Below are 27,640 nucleotides of genomic sequence, written 5' to 3'. Positions count from 1 at the left end.
AACCCACAGAAGGGAAAAATGGACTTTGGGAAGTGGCAGATTCTATACGTGCATATTCCAAAATTCAATTCCTATTTGGCTTAGGATTACAGGTTCAAATCATGATGCAGCTCTCAGGAACCATACCGATGTGGCCCCTGTCAGACGTCAGACTCTCAGCTCTAGAGCTTTCCAATTCAACACACATCTTTACGCGGTATCCACTTTCCTCACCAGACGACTATAAGTAAAATGGCAAATAAACAGTTAATAAATTAATGATTCCTAAGAAAGCAAAAGACATTCAGAGACAAATACTTCCTCTAAAAACCATAAATATCCTGGCGGGTCTTCCTGTCATCTGTATTTCCTTGGACAAGGCACTTGATAAACCTAAAATCCTGTTTCATCAGCTGTAAACAGGTTATCACACATTACTGGTTTGTCGTCAGGATGAAAGGAGATTACACATGTTGAAGTGCTTTGTAAACAGGAGAGTTTTATACAAATATAAAGTTATGCACCTTCAAAGCTATCACTCCAATAAAGACACTTATTCAATTAAACATCTTTGTAAAATTTTTAACAATGTATAAATACATCCCACAAAATAATCTGTTGGTTAAAAGACACCAACAAAGTTTACAGAACCTACAACAGAATTTATAGACTCCTACAACTGCTTGTAGATTGTTATATGTATTGCTTTAAGAAATACCAATAATACAAAGGCATGATTTACAATATCCCCATTATAGCAAAAAAAAAAAAATAGATTCATACAATAAAATGTCTTTTAGGCATTTACTATGCCAAGTATTTAAATGATTATTCTCACTAGGACATAAGAATAATACTCTTTTAGTGATAAAAGATAGATTTCATTAGGCCAAGGCCCACTGACGAGTTTCCAAGAAGTTCTAAAGTAAAATCTGGCTATCCCTTCCAAAAAATAAATAGAACAGCAGCAATCTCTAAGAATCCCCTAAACAGAAACTGTGAAAATTCCATTTACATTAATTGGGCCTTAAGTACATGAGTTATTATAAATAAAAATAAAATTTACAAACTAGTTAACCCCTAGCCCAAATTTGGTTTCTACTTGCCTGTGAGTGCCTAAGATAAGAAGTTTCATCATGAAGTATATATTAACTTATAAGATTAACAATTATCTCTAACTTACACGTAAGCCAAAGTGCTCACTTTTACCACAGAAGCAAAACTTTCTCCTGACAATAATTTACAGAAATAATATGGACACACCTGGAGTTCTGCGACAGACCAAGAACATCCCCTATATTCTACACATCCAAATACAAAGGTCTCCATTACATATGTACATGAACGCACTTTCAGTAATTTGGGATCTACAGACATTACAGGACTACGTGCACACATACATAACCATGAACCACTTTTGACAATGTTCCTGGCCACGCCATACTTCCACGCCCCAAAATGCTAGAAAGAGAATAAAAATTCTGTATGAAAACTACCTTCCCATTTTTTTAAAGTAGATTTTAGAATGGAAAAACAAACCCAACACTCCTCTTTGCAAACGTGTACTGAGTTCCAAAAGCCTCAGAGTGAAGAATCTCTTCAGCTGTTCCCCGGTGTAACAGGACACACGAGCTTGCTCTCACTCTCTTCAGGAAGTCTGCTCATCTCCGGTGTTCTGAAAAAGAGAAAGAACTCCTTCAGACTGAGAACTGTTCTACTTGACATGCTAGCCTCCAAAGCACTAGGAAAACATCCCATGTCTGTAAGCAGGGCCAGCTACTACACTACCTTACAGAGCATGGCCCAATTATGTTAAAAATGATGGACATGCGGGGACGCCTGGGTGGCTCAGTGGGTTAAAGCCTCTGCTTTCGGCTCAGGTCATGATCCCAGGGTCCTGGGATCGAGCCCCACACCGGGCTCTCTGCTCAGCAGAGAGCCTGCTTCCCCCTCTCTCTCTCTCTGCCTGCCTCTCTGACTACTTGTGATCTCTGTCTGTCAAACAAACAAATAAATAAATAAATCTTAAAAAAAAAAAAAAGATTATTCATTTTCTGGACTTTTCATCATTTATACAAGAGAAACTGTATGGTAGAACGGAAAGAACAATGAATTTCGAAAGAGCAGAGGTGGGTTAGGCCTTAGCTAAGTGCCATGTATTAGCCGTATATCCTTAAGAAGTCACTCACTCTGTCAGGGCCCCAGCCATCTAAATGTAGTCCCAGAAACACGAGCATCATTGTCCCTGGACCACCACCCATCTGGGAACTTGCAAGACATGCAAATTGTAAGACCCTGCCAGGTTAACTCTGGGAGTAGGACTCAGCAATCTTTGTTTTAGCCCTGGAGAGGATTCTTAGGCAGGTTCAAGTTTTTCAAACTTGAAAACCACTGTCTGTATAACACTACCTGCCCGACCTACTGCACCTAACAAATGTGAGGTATCCCAGAAAGTACCCCGTCAATTCTCCCAAGTGATTTAACCGTAACTATTCACCTATGAATAGTACTTACCCCACTGAAACCTCTGTTTTAAATATTCATATAGGGGAACTGGAGTAAAACCTTTATGTTCTAAACAACAATCAAACAAATCTGAGTACTCTAAAACAATCTTTTTTTTTAGTATATGTGCTGCCGAAGCGAGCACTCTAAAACAATCTTTAATGATAGAGTCTTATGTCTCTACTTGTTCTGATCATAAATCTGAAAGATCATAACATACATTCTCCAAAACTTCATTTAGAGCCACCAGAATTAATGGACTTAATGGACTACTGAACTTTGAACTACTGAACTTAAGGTAGTTTTTTAAAAATAAGTTGCTATCCATGATAGTTTATCCCTGGTTTTAAAATAATTTCAGAGCAGGGAGCCTGGATGGCTCCGTCGGACTCTTGATTTCAGCTCCAGTCATGATTTTGGAGTCATGAGATCAAGCCCCGCCTCAGGCTCCGTGCTGAGCATGGACCCTGCTTAAGATTCTCTCTCTCCGGGGCGCCTGGGTGGCTCAGTGGGTTAAAGCCTCTGCTTTCGGCTCAGGTCATGATCCCAAGGTCCTGGGATCGAGCCCCACATCAGGCTCTCTGCTCAGCAGGGAGCCTGCTTCCCCCTCTCTCTGCCTGCCTCTCTGCCTACTTGTGATCTCTCTCTGTCAAATAAATAAATAAAAATCTTAAAAAAAAAAAAAACAAAAAAGATTCTCTCTCTCCAAGGGGAACCCTCCTACACTGCTGGTGGGAATGCAAGCTGGTGCAGCCACTCTGGAAAACAGCATGGAGGTTCCTCAAAAAGTTGAAAATAGAGCTACCCTACAACCCAGCAATTGCACGACTGGGTATTTACCCTAAAGATATAAATGTAGTGATCCAAGGGGGCACATGCATCTGAATGTTTATAGCGGCAGTGTCCACAATAGCCAAACTATGGAAAGAACCTAGATGTCCATCAACAGACAAATGGATAAAGAAGATGTGGTATATATATACAATGGAATACTATGCAGCCATCAAAAGAAATGAAATCTTACCATTTGCAATGACGTGGATGGAACTAGAGGGTATTACACTTAGCGAAATAAGTCAATCGGAGAAAGACAACTATCATATGATCTCCCTGATATGAGGAAGTGGAGATGCAACATGGGGGGTTTGGGGGGCCGGAAAAGAATAAATGAAACAAGATGGTATTGGGAGGGAGACAAACCATAAGAGACTCTTAATCTCACAAAACAAACTGAGGGTTGCCGGGGGAAGGGGGGTTGGGAGAGGGTGGTGGGGTTACGGACACTGGGGAGGGTATGTGCTATGGTGAATGCTGTGAAGTGTGTAAACCTGGTGATTCACAGACCTGTACCCCTGGGGCTAATAATACATTACATGTTAATTAAAAAATTTAAAAAAGTTATTTAAAAAAAAGATTCTCTCTCTCCCCCTCTCCCCTGGCCCCTCCCATTTTCTTCTTTAAAAAATAATAAAAATAATAAATAAATAATTTTCCCAAAGAAATAATGAATAATAAGATTTCAGGGCACTGACAATACATTTCTAGAATGTCCTAAAAGTCAAGAGTTAAATTAACATAACTTTATCATCATCATCTCACACTTAAAGTTTTTTAAGTATTTCCTAAAAATCCAAACTCTGTAAGAATTAGTCACTGACCCTTACTTACTTGTCTTAAAAACTGCTTTCCAAGATAAGATGTAGCCATGTTGGTTAAATTCTTCCTGCTGCCCACTTTGCACCTGATGTAACCATACAGGTTGGCACCTTGTAGCACCACACCCATGATAACCACCGCCTGGGAAAGAAAAAATAATCAGTGGTTACTGGCCTAAAACGGACTGACCTTCCTCTGTGTGAAAAAACAACAACAACAACAACAACAAAACACAACAAAACAAAGCAGACCATCGTGGGAAAGAGAAGGAAGAGGGAATTCATGGGTGGGGCTTGTGTCAATGAGACTCCTTAACCTGACAGAACAGACCCATCCAATACCTGCTGAGCACAAGGCACTCACATCCGCCCAACATATATTAATTACACACATATGCTATACACCAGGCCCCATGCTGCCCCCTGGGGATGCAACGAAGGGACCATTCTCTCTCTAGTATTTTCCATGGGTCTGCAAATAAAGATACAAAATTAAGTAAGCAAGTAAGATTCAAAAGAGGCTCAAATGTTAATTATTCCTTTAAGAATCGTGAAAGAATGGTCAGGAGATCAAGCTTTCTCAGTTATTAACTGAGCATGCAGAGGGGAATTTCCACTCTAGGCGAGCGTGTATGTGTGTGTGTCTGTGTGTGTGTGTGACACACAACCATCTTGCGGGAAAACAAGGCAGAGCTGGGAGGCAGCAATCAACAGGTGTTGGCCTCCTGTGAGGAGCGGGGTGCAGGGGGAGCACTAGGAGGAAACATACTTTGGCACAGTGGCTCCTTCCTTGGGGCCACATCTGGGAACCTATGCATGACCCCACTAAGATCATTAAAGACAGTAAGTAAGAAACTCAACCCTCCTATTAAAAGACTACGGAAGAGGGGCGCCTGGGTGGCTCAGTCGGTTAAGCATCTGCCTTCAGCTCAAGTCATGATCCCAGAGTCCTGGGATCGAGTCCCGCATCGGGCTCCCTGCCCAGCAGGGAGTCTCCTTCTCCCTCTCCTTCTGCCCCTTCCCCTGTTTGTTCTCTCTCTCTCAAATAAACAAATAAAATCTTTTTAAAAAACGAGAGATTATGGAAGAAAAGTTAATTAGGACAATGTGAGGAGGTCCCACGGTTTCTCTACAACAGGGGTGGGCAAAGTTTTCCTGTTAGACGCTTTGCGGGCCACGTGATCTCTGTTGCAAACACTCCACTCTGCCATCCCAGTCCAAGAGCAGCCAGAGACAGAAACAAACAGGCAAGGCTGGGTTCCACTAAAAAGTTACAAAAGCAGATGCTGGGCTAGATTTGGCGCACAGGCCATAGTTTGCCAAGGCCTGCCCTAGAATAAACTCATCAACCCGTCTGCTGTCAAAAGGGTCACCCGGGAAGGGTTTCTATGTGAAAAAGCAACACAGCTAAACAGAGTCTCTCTCACCAAGCCACACTTACTCTCCTTAACCTTTAAGAAGCTGTGCAGTTGATTTTAAGGACATTAAAGGGTTTAAGTGTTTAATTAAGGAACAAGTACAAATTCCTAGTAAAAGTGGAATTGCACTTGCTGTTTAAAACTTGTGTTTCGGGGTTCCTGGGTGGCTCAGTCGTTAGGCGTGGGATCGAACCCCACATCGGGCTCCCTGTTCCGAGGGAAGCCTGCTTCTCCCTCTCCCGCTTCCCCTGCTTGTGTTCTTTCTCTAACTGTCTCTCTCTCTCTGTCAAATGAGTAAATAAAATTAAAAAAAAAAAAAAAAACTTGTGTTTCACAGAAAGAAATACATTAGAATTATATGAGGTTGTTAGTTACCTAAATACACATAAAACTGTATTTTTATTTAAATAAAACTTCTCATGCTTCTCAAAGCGGGACACTCCTAACATGCTAGGGACCACCAATCACAGACTGGGCATGGGTCCTACAACAAATTTCAAAATCTATTTGTAAGTTAAAACAAGCAGACATCTGGTTTAAGATGGTGTAGTGAAGCCAGACATCAAGAGCTCTCTATCCCTAATACAGAAGAGATTTTAAAAATACACAGGTTAGGGGCGCCTGGGTGGCTCAGTGGGTTAAAGCCTCTGCTTTCGGCTCAGGTCATGATCCTGGGGTCCTGGGATCGAGCCCCGCATCGGGCTCTCTGCTCCGAGGGGAGCCTGCTTTCTCCTCTCTCTGCCTGCCTCTCTGCCTACTTGTGATCTCTCTCTGTCAAATAAATAAATAAAAATTAAAAAATTAAAAAAAAAAATACACAGGTTAAAAAGAGATTTTAAAAAATAGGTTTGGGCGCCTGGGTGGCTCAGTTGGTTAAGCAACTGCTTTTGGCTCAGGTCATGGTCCCGGAGTCCCGGGATCGAGTCCCACATCGGGCTCCCAGCTCCATGGGGAGTCTGCTTCTCTCTCTGACCTTCTCGCCTCTCATGCTTTCTCTCCCCGTCCCTCCCTCTCAAATGGATAAGTAAAATTTTTTTTTTTAAAAAGGTTTAAAATAAAAGGCAAATAAGCCAGTACTAATAAACATTAAAAAAAGGGGGAAGGGGCTGGTGGTCAGAGAAAGAGCCAGCTTGGTTTTGCTCTACACAACTCTCTCTCCAAAGACCCTCTAACAGATATTTCAGTGATCATCACCGCCCCCCAGTATGTTGGAGGCAGAAGTCCAAAGGATACAGACAGCCCTGAGAAAAAATTCAGAGATCTGCCTCCCAACCACCCACCATGCAACACAGACACCAGATCCCAGCAGCCTGTCACAAGATGCCCCCTGGCGAGGAGAAGGAGAAGCAACACAGAAGGACCAGCCATCTTCAAGCCCACGTTCTCAGCGGGACAGGGGAGGAAGAGGTTCCCAGAGAGCCTGAGTAATGGGATCCCAAACCACCTTCCTTATAACCTTTCCCAGCCGTTTTAGGGAAGTGGAACCAGTGCTAGGGAAGGACTGGGCTGACTCCCCCAGGCGGAGGCTAGGGCTCCGAGGCCTCACAAACCATCTAAAGCGGGAAGGTGGCACCAGCACAGAGCACACAGCCACCCAGGAGAAAGAACCACACTACCTTAGAGAAGGCAAAACCCAAACAAGCTAGTGAGGAAGCCAGAGGCTAGGCTGTGCCCTCCACCTCACACCTACACCTCGGGCCGCCAAAGCCGGAGTTCTGGCTCTAGCTCAGAGCAAAGCCCAGACGTCTCAGATACCACCCAGAGGTGGTCAAGGAGAAATCACCCGCACGAAGCCAGCGTGGAGAGGAGGTCTAGACAGAGCAGCTACCGTGAGCATGAGCAACCTGGAGAGGGGAAGAGGGAAAACACATCCATGCAAAACTACGGAGGAGGAGGAAGACGACGATGATGAAGAAGGAGAAAATGAAGATGAGGAGGAGGAAGATGATGATGATGATGGGGGAGGAGGAGAAAATAGTAAGAAAGGAATGTAACATGTAGAAGGTGAAGAGTCTATTCCGAAAGAAATAGAGCCCACCAAAATAAAAGCATTTCTGGGAACACTGCACCCTATGAAGCACCCAAAGATAAGAATTCAAAGGAGCGTGAAGGTTAATGCAGGACAAGAGGAGATGAAAACGGGGCTGGCAGAGGTGAGGAACTGCAGATGGAAGCTACTGCCACCCGCCCGCTGGGAGTGACCCAGTGTCCTCGTCCCTGTGTTCTCCAGCATGTTCCACCAGCACAGAAGCTCCAGCAGAGCCTAGCTGGCCACCAACCGCACCTCAGGGCCTGGAAGAGTCCTAAGAAGACTTGCAGACTGAATAAGCAGGAAGGAAAAAAATGAAAGATGGTAGAGGGGAACAGTTAAAAATGACCCAACAGAGAGATAACGGGTCCCTCAGAATCCGAGAAGCCCTAAAATAGAACATAAATGAATGTAAACACTTGACAAAAGACAAGCATCCTGATTCGGAGCAAAACCAGCGTTGACATATTCGAGGAGTACACAGTTTTCCATAAAAATCAACACAGAAAGATAAACATAAGGATACTCTGGAATTTTTTTAGCACTCAAGAATTAAAAAAATAATTTCTTCATTCGGGGAGAGAAATGATGCACTCACTTACGTGCAGGTTAAGTGAACCTGGCCTCAGATTTCTCTGCAATATTCAATAGAAGAAAATGATGATGTAATGTCTTCTAAAGGCTGCAAGAAAGAACCTTTGACTCACCCTGTCACATCATCGATCAAGAATGAAGTCAACAGGGGGCGTCTGGCTGGCTCAGTTGGTAGAAAGTGCGACTCCTGACCTCAGTGTGGTAAGTTAGAGCCCGGCTTTGGGTGCAGACATTACTTAAAAATAAAAATTAGTAATTAAAAAATAAAAATAAAAGAATGACGCCAACAGATTCATATTCTTTTTCTTTTTTTTTTTCCAAGTAGGCTCCAAGCCCAGCATGGAGCCCAACACAGGGCTTGAACTCACAACCCAGAGATCAAGACCTGAACTGAGGTCGAGTCAGATGTTCAACCAAATGAGCACCCAGGCACCCCAACAGGCTCATATTCTTAAATATGACAGAGCCAAAGGAAAATAGCACCTACAAATTCTCTGGGGGGAAAAAAAAAAAATCACCCAACAAGGAAATTTAGCCAACCAGCAGGTAAAGGAAAAGCTACAGTTAACCCAAGTGAATCAGTGTATTTAAATAGATCAAAGAATGAACACCCAGTAAGATACATCATTTCAAAAGGTCTAACTGTTAAACCTTGACAACAAAACTCATACTGGAGCAAACACAACTCGGGCAAGAGCAAGGGAAGAAACAAGAGAAGGCACAGAAGAGGGTTTATCTCGTTCCTTTTTGACAGATTCTAGAGGTCAAGAAACAGGTTTAAGCACCATACTTAAAACAACTAAAATTAGCCTATTATCAACAGAAATCCAAAGGCGGAGGCAGGACGAGAAGTGGGAGAAAGCATGGCTGTTAACTGTGCCATCCTTCACAGCAGGAAACCAAGACATACTACGCTTCCCAATCCACAAAAGAGGGTGTGATACAAATATAAGGGAGACCTACTAGAAAAACTAAAAATACACAATAAAACTCCCAAATTCCAAAAGGGGAAGTATGTATATGAATACACAAAGGGAAAAAAAAGGCCTATATAGCAAAACAGAGATAAGAAAATATTTAAAATATGGGAAAAAAACATAAGTAAAGCCAAAACATGCCTGGTATCAAAAAATGTTAAGTGAGATAAACTCAACTATGAAATGAACAAGAATCACGGTTTGGGTCAAGTGAGAGATTATATTTTCCAAAGATGGTAGCAATAACATCTGTTCCACGTGCTTTTCTAGAACGTTCACATTCCCCCCATCAAGCTACATAGCTTAATTCCCATTCCCTTGAATGGATGGGTGGCAAAAGTGATGAGTTCTGAGCCTAGATTGTTGCCATGGCCTGAGTTGCGTCTTCCCAAAATTCTAGTGTTGAAATACTAACCCCAGCACCTCAGAATGTCACTGTATCTGGAGAAAGCGTTTTTAAGGAGGTAATTATGGTAAAACGGGGTCACTAGGGTGGACCCTGACCCAGTATGACTGGTGTCCTTGTAAAAAGAGATTAAGACACAGACACGCTTGGAGGAAAGACCACATGAACACATGAGGGAAATACGGCCACCCGCAAGCCAAGGAAAGAGGCCTCGGAAAGAAGAAATCAAACCTGCCAACATCTTGATCTGGGGCTTCTCGCCTCCGAAACTGTGAGAAAATGAAGTTCTGGTGTTTAAGGCCCCCAGAAGGCAGTACTCTGTTACGGCAGCTGGAGCAAACTCACACAGTGTAAAGGGCAATTCAGCTGCTGAGCTGAGACTCCCAATGAGAGCTGTGACCCTCCACGGAAGCATTCTAACTACAATGAGGCCGCCTTGCTGTGAGGACGTGCTACATGGCCACATAGGGACAATGCCAAGAGGCCGTGGGACTTCACAAACAGGCGATGCCTCCGGCCACGCCAGCCACTGCCTGACTGCAACCACATGGACCCCAACCCACAACCTCCCAGACAAGCCCCCCTCGGCCCCAGTTCCTGAACCAGAGAAACTGTGAGAGATAATAAAGAAAAACTTCATTTTTATTATTTTATAAGTTATTTTATTATTTTATTTGTTATTTATACTTTATTTGTAGCTTGATGGGGGAAATGAAAATTTATTTTTAAGCCACTACGATCTGGGAAGATTTACGATATACGCAACAGCCAGCCAGAACAAGTTACCCACTAATATTTTTAGAGAAGAGCCCTCTGTTAGTTCCAAACTAAGCTAAACATGTTTGACTGGAGCTTACTGAACATCCACCAAGATAATACTGTGATAAATATACGGTAACCTCTGTACAAGGTGGGTTAAGTCAAAATTCTGGAAGGCCCTAGGAGAATTGGAGAAAAATCGGTGTTTAAGAGGATTCTGCTCTCCAGCTCTGAGAAAAGCACAGCTGGGGAACAGAACTTGGGAAATGCATAATGGAGCTGCCTATTCAAGACAGGTCCCTAATGTTAACAGAGATGGTTGTTTCTGGTGATTACCCATCAGACATGCTAGGGAATTAGTCGGGACATCCTCACGGATGGATACTCACCAACCACTTCACTCTGAAGGAGAAGAGCGCACTAAAGGCAAATATGACCCACAGCACCGGGCAGGCAATGAGTCCCAACCAAAAGATTCTTGATTCGGCCTCGGAAACAGTTTTACTCTCTTGAGCGGATGCCTAAGAAAAAGCATGAACTTAATAGCCAGTACTGTAGTATTTATCAATAAAAAGTTTCACATTTTTCATGAAAATACCTAAGTCTAAAATCTGAATAAATTAATAAAGATGACCCAAGTCCCAAGTTAGGAACCCCCTCCCCCACCCCCCAAAGAACAGTTGGTATATCTACGACTATTTAATTTTAGGAACTGGCTTAAATATGCTTTAACTCAAGAATTTTTTTTATTTTCAGGGCAGAACGGACAGTCTGTCATGACACAAGACACGGGTAAAGGTAAAGGTTGTTTCTGACGGGCTTCTGTTCATTTCTTCCTGTTCTTGACTGTTTATTAAAAAAGAAGCTTTGAATCACACTGTATGAGCTAAGCATCAAGACAATCAAGGCCACAGTCATCCTGGAGACTAAAAGGTCATGTCAGGGCCCAGAGAAAGAAACGGAATCAGGGGATTTTGGATGATGCCAAAATGTCTTAGCAATACCCAGAAATTTTAAAGGGTGGTGAGTTGCTTCCATATAGATCTTATAATATAAAGGAACATGGGCTTATCACTGAACACAAGACTGCCTTCTCAGAGGTGGAACCTGTCAAGGCCCTTCCAAGCAGAAGGCAAACAACTTCATTAGTAGTGTTCTCCAAGAATTCTGTCCTCTGCCTCCCACGCCGATTCCACAGGGAAACTGAATGTTCGCTACAGATAGGCAGGCTAACCCAAAACAGATCGGCTTCCCCGAGGGCTCCCGAAGGCAGAGGCTTAAAGAACACAGCTCTGGTTGATTCAGATTTTCTCCGTCTACCTGTAATCCCTCTTTTTCTTTTTCTTCTCCCTGCCCACAGGAGGAAGTGGACCATGAGTCGGAGCAAGGACAGAAGGAGCTATTTTGGAAGCAGTTATCCGCTGACAGGGACAGATCCCTGGAGAGACCCAGCACAGCAACACAAAGGCGAGCGTCCTCAGAGGTCCTTTTATCAGCAGCCCCTGATAAGCAGCTTAGCACACAGAACAAACTCGGACCCAAAATCCTTTCTCAGGGGCTTCTTTCCTATACGCACCTTACTTCCAGTCCCAACCAGACAGAAAAAAATGCAGTTTTAGAAGGCCGGCTGGTTTAGTGCCAACACGCCAAGGGATCTGGGGTAGTACTTTTAATCCTGAATACTTCACCCATAAATACTCAAATGTAATCTGCACATAATTTATTGAATGAGATTTTGGGAGAAAAAAAAAAGGGTGGTTTACCTTCCTGGACTCAAACACCCAGTGGCTTTTTCCATCTTCATCTATATGATTCCACCAACGCAGACCAACCATGAGTCTACCCGTGACATTCTGGTAAAGATTAATATAAACACACGCATTTTAAAAGCATTGTTTAAAGAACTACCATAAGGTTATATCTTAGTGCAACATATCACAAACCAAAAAAATCTTCAGCTTTATCTCCCGTAATACCAGTTAACAAAGACCACCACACACCAGGCCTGGACAAAAAAATAAATAAATAAAGATAATGCAACAGCAGGACCATCAGGGGTTGAGGCGACGGGGTGAGCATGTCACTAAACATCACCCTTCTTCTTCTCATGAACTCTTGCCCTTTCTTCCAATTCCCTAATGTGTTCCTTATTTTTTTTTTTTTTAAAGATTTTATTTGGAGAGAGAGTGAGAGAAAGAGAGAATGAGTTGGGGTGGGCAGAGGCAGAGGGAGAAGCAGACTCCCCACTGAGCAGGGAGCCCAATACAGGACTCCATCCCAGGACCCTGGGAACATGACCTGAGCTGAAGGCAGATGCTTCTCCGACTGAGCCACCTGGGTGACCTCCTTAATGTGTTCCTAAGCCCCGCGCTCTTTAGCTACTGACACCTACTTGTTCCTATGTATCTTAACTGCAGCTACATGTTATTTTATAACTGTATATTTCTAAAAATGGTTGCTCTGGGTACCTGGGTAGCTCAGTGGGTTAAACATCTGCCTTTGGCTTGGGTCACGATCCCAGCGTCCTGGGATCGAGCCCATGGCGGGCTCCCTGCTCAGTGGGGTGCCTGCTTCTCCCTCTGCCTCTGCTGCTCCCCTGCTTGTGCACTGTCAAATAAATAAATAAAATCTTAAAAAAAGTTAAAAATGGTTACTCTGGACTGAATGGCTGTGTCCCCCCAAAATTCATACGCTTAAACTCTAACGGCCCCGACCCAATGCCGACACCACATGGTGGCATTTGGTCGGGCCTTTGTGCAGTGATAGGATTAGATCTGGTCCATAGCATGGAGCCTTCTTGAATGGGACTGGAACCCTTCTAAGAGTCAGGAGAGCTTACTTCCTCTCTCTGCTCTGCCATGTGAGGATAAAATGAAAAACTGGCAGTCTGGAACCCAGAGGAAGGCCCTCACCAGAAGCTGACCATCCTGGCACCCTGACCTGGCACTTCTGGCCTCTAGAACTTTTAAAAAAATAAGTTTCTGGGGTGCCTGGATGGCTCAGTCGGTTAAGCATCTGCCTTCAGCTCAGGTCACGGTCTTCCTGCTCTGTGGGGAGTCTGCTTCTCCCTTGCCCTCTAAGCTCTCTCTCACAAATAAATAAATCTTGAAAGAAAGAAAGAAAGCAAAGGAGGGAAGAGAAGTTCCTATGGTTTATAAGCCACCAGGCTATGGGACTGTTAGAACACAGCAGCCCAAACTAAGACAATGGTCATACACTAGCCCTCATTTAGTACCTCAAAGGTACCAAACCCCTTCCTCTTACTAATGTAACAAATTGCTCTGATAGCTCTCTCAAGGTCTATTTACTCAACTAATAATTATTGAGCCCTTACTCTGTGCTGCTAATAAAATGATGACAATAGAAACCAGCCCTGCCCTCACGGAGCTTTAAGCGTTATGTGGAAGAGAGGCGGTCGAGCAACACAAAAGCAAAAACGCGCTGTCACCAGCCGCAGTAAGTGTGGAGAGGGAGAAGCGAGGGACACCTGAAGAGGCCAGCCGGGAAATCTGATCTAGACTGCAAGTCAGAAAATGTCTCCCTGAGGAGTCAACTTTGAGAACGAAATTTAAAGGATAAGCAGGAATCACTCACTAATGTGGATTTTTGGTTAGAGGTGTTCACTAACAGATCCAAGGGTTCTGTGAACTTGCGTGAGGAAAAAAAAAAAAAAATGCTCTCTTTATTTTCACTGACTTTAGGCTGAGATTTAGTTAGTCTCTAAATTATGAATGGAAACAATAAACCACAGTAGAATTAACAGCATGTGTGACTCAGACCAATAAAAACCCTGGATATTTTTCACATTGTATTACACTTGGCGCAGTTATCACAAAATAGTGCTTGTGCTCATCACGGCTTGGGAAGCAATCAGATCGGCCTCTAGATCTTGTTATTTAATGCATTCATAAAGAAGCGCATCATACAAAATCAGAAATTTCTCTTTTTAACTTTTTTCATTATATCTTAATATAAGTGACGTTCTTTGTAATCTTATGTATTTTCTTTCAAGTATTTAAAAGCACTCATGGGGCACCTGGGTGGCTCAGTCATTAAGTGTCTGGCTTCGGCTCAGGTCCTGATCCCAGGGTCCTGGGATCGAGCCCAGTGTCAGGCTCCTTGCTCAGTTGGAAGCCTGCTTCTCCTCCCACTCCCCCTTCTTGTGTTCCCTCTCTCGCCGTCTCTCTCTCTGTGTCAAATAAATTAAAAAGAAGAAGGAGGAGGAAGAGGATGAGGAAGGGGGGGAGAAGGGAATGTTTATAAATAAATAAATAACTGCACTTGTAGCTTCATGAGATTGTGAAACCAGTGGCACAAAAAAGGTTAGGAATCCTGGGGTTAAGGTGATCCGGGAGTGAAAACATTCCAGGACAAACAGTGGGCACAGAGCCCTAGGGAAGAGGAAACATCTATGGATTTATGGGACTTAGTAACGGACCGGATAAGGAATAGGAAGAAGGGAACTCCTCCATCTCTCGTTTGCTCAGGTTAAAAGCCAGCGATTCGAGGCCCCACGAAAGGGAGCTCAGATGGAAGTGCGACATCTTGAGGCCAGAAGGAATAGTGAGAGTTCCCACAGGGTGAATGTGAGGTCCCTTCAAGACAACGCGCTAAGTGAAAACTGTTGAGCAGACAGGTCTGCCCCAGTGAGGACAAGCCTGGACTGGAGATCCAGGTCTGAGGGCAAAACGGCTCATGAACGAGCAACTAAAATCAGAAGCACAGATGGTACTGATCAGGAAAGGAATACAGAAAAAAGGAAAAAAAGGAGGCTTCAGACCAAAATTCATATTGTAGAAATGCTAATACTGCAAAGCTAAGGCAGAGGAGAGAGCCGGCGGTGAAGCCGGAGGGCAGCCAGGGGTCTGTTTTACTGGCATTTTCGAACAACACCTCTTAGAATATTTTCAAACTCCTTTCCCATTTTCCCAATCTTTACTTTTCTGCTTTGATCATTAGATTATCTTCCAAATTTCTCTCTGGCTTATTGTTTTGTTTTTGAAACTTCTGGACCTCTAATTTTTAAAAAAAGCCTTTACTCTACTGTTTTTCCTCCAAGTTCAGCCTTAGACACATTCTGAAAGTTTCAATGTTGGTAATCATCACCACGAATGTATAAATAATCTGTATTTATAGTCTATTTGCTGTTTAAGCCAAGAGCTTTCAGCAGGTTGGCTTTTATTTGTAACTTGGATTTTGAAAAACATTTTTTTTCATTAGTTTTTATTTTTACTGCACTAGACTAGAAAATAGAGCTTTTCTGAGGAACTTATTTGGGTCCTTTTCACAGTGAAACTTAATCAACTTTTGTAAGTGCTCCACAGGAGTGGAACAGGAAAGCAGTCTCCATATGTAAAAAGTTCCACAATATTGCTATTGTGTCGACCTGATCATTTCATTCAGATCCTTTAGACCTTATTTATTTTTGTTGCTTTGCTCTGTTAGGCTCACAATAAAGTTTTTCCCACCTTCTCCTAGTGCCTCTAATAGTTTTTCCCCACACATGGTCTGAAGGAATGTCATTCTGTGAATGGTCCTCAATGTGATTCATAAGATGACCTTTTTTGTTCCCTTAAGTATTACCTTACTCTCTATTTTGTCTGATAATATTACAATGCCAGGTTTCTTTCTGTTTCTATCAGGCTGATACTATCTTTGTGTCCTTTTACTTTTTCAAATGCTTCCATTTTATTTCGATCTTTTGGTTGGGACTTACGGGTTGTTTTTTTTTAAGATTTTATTTATTTATTTGTCAGAGAGAGAGCACACAACCAGGGGGAGCGCCAGCAGAGCAAGCAGAGGGAGAAGCAGACTCCCTGCTGAGCAAGGAGCCTGATGCGGGACTTGATCCCAGGACCCTGAGATCATGACCTGAGCCGAAGGCAGATGCTTAACTGACTGAGCCACCCGGGCATCCCAGGACTTCTGATTTTTGTCCCAATCTTCAAATTGTTATCTTTAAAAAGAGAGTTTCATCAAATTACATTTACTGTTATAACTAATTTGCTCCTACTTCCATCACCTTGTACTATGTCTTGTGATATTTAAACTTATTTTCTTTTCCTTCTCTTGCTATGTGAACCATGCTTTCGTCGCTATCCTCTCCAACACTGTGGGAGACACACAACTCATTTTAAATTTTACTAACAGTTACTATTAAAGTTCTAAAACCATTATTTAACCTCTTTTACACTATCAGAAAAGGAATAAAACAAAAGCCCCACAGAGGCTGTAACATTTAAAATTTTTTTAGTATTTTATAATTTTGGGGGCACCTGGGTGGCTCAGTCGTTAAGCGTCTGCTTTCAGCTCAGGTCATGATCCCAGGGTCCTGGGATCAAGCCCCACTAGGGCTTCCTGCTCTGCGGAGGCCTGCTTCTCCCTCTCCCACTCACCCTGTTTGTGTTCTGTCTCTTACTGTCTCTCTCTCTCTGCCAATAAATAAAATCTTTAAAAATATTTTTTTATCTTTCATTTGTCTCTTTTATTAGTAAGTTAAAATAAAATAATAAAAAAATTAAAAATAAATCTCCTTCTGCCAAGTGCACTAAGATTTATAATGATTATGATGTATCTCTGTTCTAACAAGGTTCTGAACTGGATCTACCCCTTTTACCAAATCCATTTAACTATCTCCCTATTCTTGATCTCTTCATTTTGCATCATATCTCAACGGCTTGGATATCTCTAAGTAATTCTGCCACAGATAAAAGAGTGACACTTTATAAGCCGTTTTTTAGGAAGGAAGGAAGGAAAGAAGGAAGGAAGGGTAGGTTTATTAGGAAATACATTTTTGGGCCACGTGTTTTAAAACCCGAAGCCCAGAAGGATTTAATTATTTTATTATAAGAACTGGGAAAGGACCAGGAAGAACCAACCAAAGGCCCTGTTCTATTTGGCTAAACAGAAATTACATGAACAACAAAAAGACACATTCCTCAAAACAAAATTGTTACCAGGATACAGTAAACATTACAGAGCATAAAGCAACAAAAGAAATTCAAAAAAATACAAGCCAGGGGCACCTGGGTGGCTCAGTGGGTTAAGCCTCTGCCTTTGGCTCAGGTCATGATCTCAGGGTCCTGGGATCGAGCCCCGCGTCGGGCTCTCTGCTCAGCAGGGAGCCTGCTTCCTCCTCTCTACCTGCCTCTCTGCCTACTTGTGATCTCTGTGTCAAATAAAAAGAAATCTAAAAAAAAAAAAAAAAAAAATACAAGCCAAAGACAGTACTAAAGAAAAGCCGAAATAAAAGAAATCTTTATAATCCTCATTCTCCGTGTTTTGTGGCCTGTGGAAGTTGACCACCACCAAGCGAGCCACTCCTGGTGTCTGAAACAATCAGGAGGTCTAAAATGGCAGGGCTGGTGGCTGCGAACGGATCTATAACATCTTCCTGGTCTCTGAATCAATACACATGTCTCTGAAATCCCAAAATTAGCTTTGGCCTTTGTTGTTGTTGTTATCTTTGACTTTTTTCCCCCACCACTTTACTATGAAAATTTCCAAAAACACAGAAAAGTCAAATTTTACAGTGACCACCCACATACCTACCACTAGAGTTTACGTTTAATATTTTACTACTTACTTTAACACATGTCCACCTATCGAGGTACCTGTCTGTCCATCCATCTTCCTACCTATCACTGCATTTGAGTTTAAAGCCGCTTCTTGCTACCTCCTATCCCTTCCAACAGGGTTTCTCAACCTCAGCGCTATGGATATTTGGGGCCAGATAATTCTTTGTTGGAGGGACTGTCCTGTGCATCTTATGATGTGCAGCAGCGTCCCTGGCCTCTACCCACGAGATGTCAATAAAGCACCTCCCCCAACCCCAGCTGTGATGATCAAAAATGTCCTCAGACATGGACAAACGTCCTCTGGGGGATAAAATTGGTCCTGGTTGAGAAACACCTCCCTAAAACACACAGCAGCCTTTGCAAAGGGTGTTAGGTGCAAATTCCTTAGGAATTTGTGCATGATCCATCCTGGGCCCTTACCCAGAAATCACACACAGCACACCTCCAGGTGTGGTATGAATGAGAAGCTGTATACAGGCTCTACGGCTGCTAGTCTCATTTTGTCTGTTTAATTTTAAAGTTGACATAGTCTGACATACGGCACAGACAAGTCACCAGTATAATAACCCACATATGATCTGATGATATTAACACAAAATGAGGGCCGAGGTGGACAATGAAAAGATACATGAACACAAATCCAAATTGCTAAGGGTCATTTTTTTTTCACAGTTCATGCATGATTCAATCTTATCGTATCAAACACAATGTTAAAATAAAAACGATCGAACCTACCTTGACTGCCCAAAAGTCACATGACAACAACAAGATAATTGTCACCATACAGGCAATAAAGCTGCTGCTGAACAATTCACAGAGAAGATAGACTACAATTGCACTGACGCGAAAGAATAAATGGAAAAATGATGCCACTGGGTGTCTGAAAACCAAAACATAACAAAAGAAATGCAATTACATTTCACCACAGGTACTGCAGACGGAGATGAACAACATTTCAGCCGTAACATAACCATGCAGAGTTTTGTCAAAACAAAAGAGAGGACTGGAGGAAGAAGCAAATCGCCTACTTTTCTGTGTTTGTAAGTCCCCTTTTTGACTAGGCCCTGCTGTCACAGAAAATACACTAAGGAACCAGGACTTTAACACCTCGCTGAATATAAACTTTCACAAAACATATAATGAGAAACTTTGCCAAGCTTGGAAAATTAAGGAAACTATACTCTTGGGATTAAATCCTATTTTCACATAAAAACTAATTCGGGAGTGCCTGGCTGGCTCAGTCAGAAGAGCATGTGACTCTTGATCTTGGGGTCATGAGTTCAAGCCCCTTGTCAGGCGCAGAGATTACTTAAAAAATAAAAATAAAAGAATTCCTGGGCCCTCAGAAATCACTTCAGGCTTTAAGGCAAAGTAATTATCAGGTAGACTTGTTTTTGCTTTTTAACAGCTTTATTGAGGTATAATCCACATACCATACGATCATATATTTAAAGTATATACACCAGTGGTTTTTTTGGTATATTCACAGAACAGTACAATCATCACCACAATCACATTTAGGACTTCTTCATTACCCCCAAAGGAAACTGTATACCCACTGGCAGTCCCTCCTCATTCACCCTGAACCCCACCCCTCTCCAGCCATCAGCCACCACTCATGTCCCGCTGTCTCTACAGATTTGCCTATTGTGGACATTTCACATAGATGAAATCATACAATATGCGGTCTTTTGTGCCTGGCATTTCTCACTCAGCATGCTTTCAAAGGTCAGGCGGAATTTGATGGCAGTTAAGTGAATTTCTTTAGAGGGAACTAAATTTGGAATAGAAATATGTCTGGCTTGACACGTTCATGTTATTTTATAGATAAAAGACGTGATTCTGAAAGTCGCACAATAAATCAAAAAGGAACGGGTCTACAGAAACTAAAGAAATGGTGCATTTCTATTTCTATGGTGCAGCAGCTTGAAGTAAAAACACTACTGTTCACAAAAATGGATTCATAGATGTGAAAACTCGGCACTGAGTACAATTCCGTACACCAGTCATTCTCAAAGAAAATCTGAAATGTCTTCTTTGTCTCAGACCAAAGCTCAAACTAGCCATGTCCACAACTCATAAGTACATAACCACCACTCTGCCCTGAATCCCATCGGCTGGCTCCCGCCTACACACAGAACAACGCTGGGCACCCACACATTCTTACGTCTTCCTACCTGATCTTGGATTTTTTTGGTCTGTTAGTTGTCTCCTCTTCCGCATCAAACAGGGAAACATCCTCGGTGTCATCATTACTGTCCTAGCAGGAAAATTGAATATCCATGAAGCAAGATGAAATTCGGTACTCACGTGCCTCCTACACACAAGGCAGCGCACTAGTCCAAATGGTGGACAAAAGTAAGACACGGTCACGGACACTGGAGAATTGACAAGCTAGGGTAAGGGCACCTGGGGATCATCTGGCAACTAGCCATTGCTCCCCCGCTGCTGAGCCCCATGAGAAACCCCTGGGGTGTCAATGACGCTCCTGCAAACTTCCCCCGTGCTCTCTCGGCTGCTCTCTCACCAGTCACGGACAAAGCAAACTATCAGGGGACACACTTGATGCTTTTGGCTCCTTCACGAAATCATCTGCCTGCACCCTTGTTTCCCTGAACTCTTCTCACCATTTGTATCTCACTTTATATCCAAGATGAAAGCAACTGTTGGGCTTGGAATCTCTTCTTTTCCTGCCCCCTCGGGGGATTTCCTCCATCAATTTCCCCTTCACTTACACTTTCTTGTATCTGCCGGTCTTTCTGCTACATCTTTCCAATCGGCAAATGAACTTTTTCAGAGGTCATTTATTGCTTGAAAAAGATGTTTTAAAAACCCTGATCCTGATGTCCACAATAGCCAGAATATGGAAAGAGCCCAGATGTCCATCAACTGATGAATGGCTAAAGCTGTGGGGTGTGTACGTACGTGTATACACACACACACACACACACACACACACAATATTACTCAGCCATCAAAAAGAATGAAATCTTGCCATTTGCAACAGTGTGTACTGAGCTAAAAGGTATTGTGCTAAGCGAAATAAGTCAGAGGAAGACAATTATCATATGATCTCGCTCATATGTGGAATTTAAGAAATAAACAGATGAACACAGGAACGGAAGAAAAAATAAGTCGAAAACAGAGAGGAAGGGTGCCTGGGTGGCTCAGTCAGTTAAGCATCTGCCTTTAGCTCAGGTCATGATCCCAGGGTCCTGGGACTGAGTCCCACATAGCTCTCCCTGCCTAGGAGGGAGTCTGCATCTCCCTCTGCCTATGCGCGTGCACTCTTTCTCTCTGTCAAATAAATAAATAAATAGAATGTTGAAAGAAGAGAGAGAGACAAACCATAAAAGACTCTTAACTACAGGAAACAAACTGAGGGTTGCTGGGGGGAGGTGGACAGAGGGATGGGGTAACTGGGTGATGGGCATTAAGGAGGGCACGTGATGTGATGAGCACTGGTGTTACATGCAACTGATGAACCGCTGAATTCTACCTCTGAAACTAGTAATACTGTATATGTTAATTAAACTGAATTTAAATTTAAAAAACAAACAAATAAAACCCTGATCCTGAACCTCCCCTTCCATCTTTTGCTCTCCTCCCACAGCATTCCTCCCTTTCACAGCCTTAGATTGGAAGGGTGGCTCACACCTCAACTCACTGTTTCAGCCTCAACCACAACGAACCTTCCTTGACACCTGGCCTAGGGCCAGCCACCCACCACTCACCTGTCCTTACCTCATCCCTGCCCAACTCCAGCCCCTCATTTACCCACAGAGCCATTCTCCTAACAGGAAGGTCACACCATGTCATTCCCCTCTGCAAATGTTTTCGACGGCTCTCCTACATGTATCAGGTAGAACTTAACTCCTCCATGTACAGTACAAGACACGTCATGATCTTCTGACTCTCCCTCCCACCGGGCAGTGCCACAACACCGCTACGACATGTTCTCTGAAAACACCATGGCTTCCCATCTGTCTGCCTCTCATGTGTGTTCCCTGCCCAGAAAGCTCTTCCCTTCTCCATCCCCTACATAGCTCACCAGGCAACACCAGATCTAGCTTTCAAATTTCAGCTAAAATACTGAAAGAGCTGAGACACTCTCCCTGCAACCCCCAGGCCTCCCGTTTCCCATGTTCCCATAGCACGAGGACAAATGTCCACTTGCACAACTATGTCAGAGTATCTTCAGGTCTCCAAGGACTACCTCCATCTAGACTCCAAGCCACTGGAGGGCAGGGAGTGTCACTACATGTACTAAGTCCTAGTGTCCAGCAGAGCACGCGGCCAGGCAGTACAATATTTATCAAAGGCACAAGCAAATACACAAAGGAGGCAACTGCAGGCTGTGATCGGAGTCGGGAGAAATACAAGTGCAAATGGGAGCACATGGAAGGAAGAGAATCGTTTCTACTCCAGGGTTCTGGAGGAGAGCATCTATGCTGGGCATGAACAGAGCAAGGAGGCCTCCTACTCAGTCCAGTCCCTTGACTAGGTAGATTTTCAAAGGCAAAGAGTGGAAACACACAGGTATGTGCAGGGAATGGCCAAGGAGTCCAGAGATGCAGAGTGTGAGCTAAAGCTTTAAAAGGAAAATGGACTGAGAGATCTGAGACCAGTGGCTGTCTACTTTAGCTTACAGGCTGGAATTGCCCAGGGTGCTTTCAAAAAGCAAAAAAAGAAAAAAATAGCCTGATGCCTGGGTCCCCTTGAATTACAAGATTCAGATGTAACTGGTCTGGAGTGTGGTCTATGTATCTGGACTTTTTTAAGCCCCCAGATGATAAGAATCTGCAGACAGGACTGAGATCCATTATATGATGCTATGGACTAAAAACTGAGACTTCTGCCCTTGATCCCAGCAGTCCAATCTATACCCAGCAGCCAGGGTGACTGTTCACACTTAGATCATATCATCCTCCTACTGAAAACCCAGAGGACTTTGACCATAAAACTGACTCCCTATCAGGACCCATCATGATCTGGTCCTGCCCACCTTGAGGACCTTATCTCAGGCTTCTTACTCTGCCTTCCGGACCTGTGATGGACTGAATAATGTTTCTCCCTCCTTCCAAAGACATCCTGGTTCTAATAACTGGAATTTGTAAATATGTAAATTTACTTAGCAAAAAGATTTTTGCATATGCAAATGAATTAAGGATCTTGGGAGGGGAAGAACATCCTATTCTGGTGGGCCCAATGACGTCATTACATTGGTCTTTATAGAGGAACACAAGAGGGTCAGAGAGGGCACTGAGATCGTGAAAAGCAGAAGTCAGCAAGAAATAGATTTGAAGATGCTGTGCTGCTGACTTTGAAGCTTGAAAAGACCATCAGGAAGGAATGCAGGTGGCCTCTAGAAGCTGGAGAAGGCAAAGATGAATCTAAGATTCTCCCCTAAAGCCTACAGAAGAAACACAGCCCAGCCAATATCTTGATGTTGGTTAGCCCTTATGACTCATTTTGGACTTGTGACCCAAACTGTGACATGATAAATTTGTATGAAGCCACTAAATTTATGGTAATCTACAGCAACATGAAATCTACACAGTAACTAAGCCCCTGCCAGACTAGTCTCCTTTTTAGTTTCTTAAACATGCCAAACTTGCACCCCACTGGGTCCTTTTACATTTGTTCTATCTAGAACACTCTTTCCTCTCATCCTGTTCTTTGAAAGACTGGCTTATTCTCATTAAATACTGAGTGCCAGGCACGGTTTTAAGTGGTACAGCCTGAAACAAAAAGACAAATAGTTCTGCACTTCTGGAGATGCATTTACTAAGATGGGGAAGGCTGTGGGCACAACATCAGGGTGAGATCAAGAGTCTGATTCTGAACTAGAGAGTATTATGCTTAGCGAAATAAGTCAACTGGAGAAAGACAACTATCATATGATCTCCCTGATATGAGGAAGTGGAGATGCAATGTGGGGGGGTTGGGGGTAGGAAAAGAAATAATGAAAGAAGATGGGATCGGGAGGGAGACAAACCATAAAAGACTCAATCAAAAAGAAACAGACTGAGGGTTGCTGGGGGGAGGGGGGACGGGAGAGGGTGATGGGGATATGGACATTGGGGAGGGTATGTGTTATGATGAGTGCTGTGAAATGTGTAAACCTCGCGATTCACAGACCTGTACCCCTGGGGATAAAAATACATTATATGTTTATTTAAAAATTTAAAAATTGAAAAATAATAATAATAATAATTAAAAAACTGAAAAAAAAGGAGTTTGATTCTGGACATTTAAGCTAAAGATGCTGGTTTAAGGACTTTTTTTTTTCTTTTTTAATTGAGAAGGAGAACCATTAGTGTGTTCTATGCATAAGACTATCACATTCCAATTTAGGTGTTAAAAGGAAAAATCTGGGGGCAGCTGGGTGGCTCAGTGGCTTAAAGCCTCTGCCTTTGGCTCGGGTCATGATCCCAGGGTTCTGGGATCAAGCCCCAAGTCGGGCTCTCTGCTCAGCGGGGAGTCTGTTTCCCTTCCTCTCTACCAGCCTCTCTGCCTACTTGTGATCTCTGTCTGTCAAATAAATAAATAAAATCTTTAAAAAAATAAAATAAAATAAAATAAAAGGAAAATTCTGGCTACTGTATGGAAAATCTGGGAGGGAGAGGGAAAGATAAAGGCACAAAGCTGGAAGGCTGGTTTGGGAGGCTAATCCAGTAACGGAACCAAGAAACAATGGTTTGGTCTAGGGTGGACACAGTGCGGGTGGTATAACACAACCAAATTCCAAAACCATTTTAAAGTAGAAATGAGGGTCACCTGGGTGGCTCAGTCAGTTAAACATCTGCCTTTGGCTCAGGTCACGATCCCAGGATCTGGGGATCGAGCCCCGCATCGGTCTCCCTGCTCAGTGGGGAGTCTGCCTCTCCACCTGCTCATGCTTGTGCGCGCTCTCTCTCTCTCTCTCTCTCAAATAAATAAATAAATAAAAATCTTTAAAAAATAAAAGTAGAAATGACAGGCTTTGCTGACAGGCTGAATGTGCCAGTAAGAGAAAAAGAGTTAAGGAAGATTCCAAAGTTTTTGTCCTGAACGACTAAAAATGAAGGCACCCAGACTCTGAGCACACCAATATCTAGAGATCAAAAAGATGAGAAGGGGGGTGCCTGGGTGGCTCAGTGGGTTAAAGCCTCTGCTTTCGGCTCAGGTCATGATCCCAGGGTCCTGGGATCGAGCCCCACATCGGGCTCTCTGCTCAGCAGGGAGCCTGCTTCTCCCTCTCTCTGTCTCTGCCTGCCTCTCTGCCTACATGTGATCTCTCTCTCTGTGTCAAATAAATAAATAAAAATCTTTAAAAAAAAAAAAAAAAAGATGAGAAGGAATAAGCACTGAGGTTGAAAAGGAAGTGCTCAGGAGTAGGAGCTGAACCAGGAGGTGGTGTCCTGGAAGCCAAGTGAAGAAAGTGTCTCCAGGAGGAAGATCAGATCAACTGTGTGAAATGCTGCTCACAAGTAGGATGAAAACCACGGAGACCACTGTCTTTCTAGTGGATCATCAGTGACCGCATTAAGAGCAGTTTCAAGATGGCAGAGGGAAGTGGGAGAAAACCAGACTAGACTGGACACACAAGAGAACACAAGTAAGAGACAAGTTTAAATAAATCTTAAGGAACAAAGAATGGGGGGAGAGCTGAAAGGATACGTAGAATGAAGTTTTTCTTTTTTAAGACAAGACATTAAAGCACATTTACATATTAACTTAAACAAGCTTTTTTTTTTTAAGATTTTATTTATTTATTTGACACACACAGAAAGAAATCACAAGTAGGCAGAGAGGCAGGCAGAGAGAGGTGGGGGGAAGCAGGCTCTCCACTGAGCAGAGAGCCCGAAGCGGGACTCGATCCCAGGACCCTGATCATGGGTCATGATCTGAGCAGAAGGCAGAGACTTAACCCACTGAGCCACCCAGGTGCCTTTTTTTTTTTTTTTAAAGTAGGCTCCACCCAGCACAGAGCCCAACTCACGACCCTGAGATCAAGATCTTAGCTGAGATCAAGGGTCAGACGCTTAAGCAACTGAGCCACCCAGGTGCCCCTTAAGCTTTTAAAAATGAAGGAAAAAAAAAAAAAAACCTGAAGCAGAAGAGCAAAGGGAGAATTGCTGGAGCACTGCCTTCCACCAGGCCAGAGGGCATGAAAACAGTGCACAAGTAGAGGGCATGGCCTAAGCACAGAGCACAGACAGGAAAAAGAAGGCAGAGTCTATAGGAGATCATGAGCACAGATGCAGACGGCAGATGCTGTGAAATTCTCTTCTGATGGCTTCCACTCTCCCAGTGACATGAGAAGCAGAGAGAGGACAAGGGAAAAAATGTGGAAGGTCTGAGCAAAGAGAAATCTCCGTAGCAGCCCAGGAGGGTGGGAGGGTGAGGAGCTTATGGGACTGTGGTGATGACTACCTGACAGCATTAAGAGCCCATGTGAGGTTCACCATCACACACTTAAAAGTGGGAACAGTCAGTACGGTTGCGTGGCTTTCTCCAGGCTCTTTTAGCCTGGGTGCAGGTTCTGAAAGCCGAATCTAACCATCATTGGATCTTCTCCACTCAAGCGACCTCCTCGGTGGTCTTTTCTGATCATCAATTCTAAAGGTGTCCTACTTCTCAAATTCTTGCTATAACATCACTGTGTCGTTGCTATCTTTACCTAACTCCGCACCCCAACGCATCCACAAGCCCCCAACCCCCGGCACCATAAACCTGTCTGTATCGTTCACAACCCTATCCCAAGGCCCAGAACAGGGAGTGCCTGGGCCACAGCAATCCCTCAGAAACAAAAAAAAAAAAATACCTTTATCCTTGAGGGAAAGTACACTATAAACAGTAAAAGGTTTTAACACGGGAAGGGATTATTAAATCTGTCGTACTCATCTCTGGTCGTAAACCTGTAAACTGTAATTAATTCTAAGGGAACAGACGTGACCGCCGAACTGATAAGCAGTCACCACTAGGGTCACTTCGGCAACGGACACTTGAATGCCAGGCCCTGGCGGGGTCTCCTACTCCCACAGAATCGCGGTGCACCCCTCAGAGTCCCCGACCGGCTGGGGAAAGCCAGACCGCCAGCAACTTCACTTTCCGCAGCATAGCGCCCGAGCGACTCAGTGCCCTGTGCTCTGCACACCCCGCAGCTGTCCCTCCGACGCGCAGCCGGCCATGCCCCCCCTCCGCAAGAGGTCTCGGAGCTGCAGGCGGCGCTCCCCAGACAGCCGCCCGCGGCCCTCCGCCCACGCGCGCCCCACCCCGCCCCCGGGCTCGGGCGGCTGCTGGGGTCGCGGGTACAACGGCCCTGGGCCGCCAGACTCGCGCCCCTCGGACCCGGCAGGCCCGGCAGGCCCGGCAGGCCCGGCGCCCAGCCACACCCACCCTCACAGAGCTCCCCCAGACCCTCACCTGCTGCAACATGACCGCCCAGCGCCAGCCCCACTTCCGGGAGCCACGTCAGCGTCGCAGCTGACGTGACCTGGTCGCTACAGGAGGGGAGGAGCAAAGCACAAGCCCGGCCCACTCCCGCTTCCGCTTCCAGGTGCTTCGCGGAGGACGGAGGGGTGGGTAACGAGGCGGGGCGGGACGAGTTCGGGGCGGAGCGCGAGGAGGGCTGGCGTCCCGGGGGGCGTGGCGAGCTCGGGACGGAGGGGAGGGCGGGCGGCGACCCCGGAACCGAGCGAGCATGTGGGCGGGGTTTCCGGGGCGGGACGAACTCAGGGGGCGGGGCGAACTCGG

General features: G+C 44.1%; 1 protein-coding gene across 1 annotated transcript; it reads right to left on the bottom strand.

Moving 5' to 3' along the window:
* Nucleotides 1-458: 458 nt before the first annotated feature.
* On the bottom strand, nt 459-27,421 carry LOC308357453 (Golgi apparatus membrane protein TVP23 homolog B). The gene is made up of 7 exons (XM_080827018.1): nt 27,311-27,421; nt 20,077-20,159; nt 18,635-18,779; nt 12,086-12,175; nt 10,712-10,843; nt 4,153-4,281; nt 459-1,654 (listed from the first exon to the last, which is right to left on the bottom strand). Exons 1-7 carry the CDS (start codon nt 27,320-27,322, stop codon nt 1,628-1,630), a joined length of 618 nt encoding a protein of 205 aa, XP_080683144.1. The 5' UTR covers nt 27,323-27,421; the 3' UTR covers nt 459-1,627.
* Between the last annotated feature and the right edge of the window lie 219 nt (nt 27,422-27,640).

Source organism: Martes martes (genome assembly GCF_963455335.1).
Source record: "Martes martes genome assembly, chromosome: 16".
NCBI lineage: Eukaryota > Metazoa > Chordata > Mammalia > Carnivora > Mustelidae > Martes > Martes martes.
Note: the sequence above shows the minus strand (reverse complement) of the source record. Positions and strands in the feature narration are given on the sequence as shown.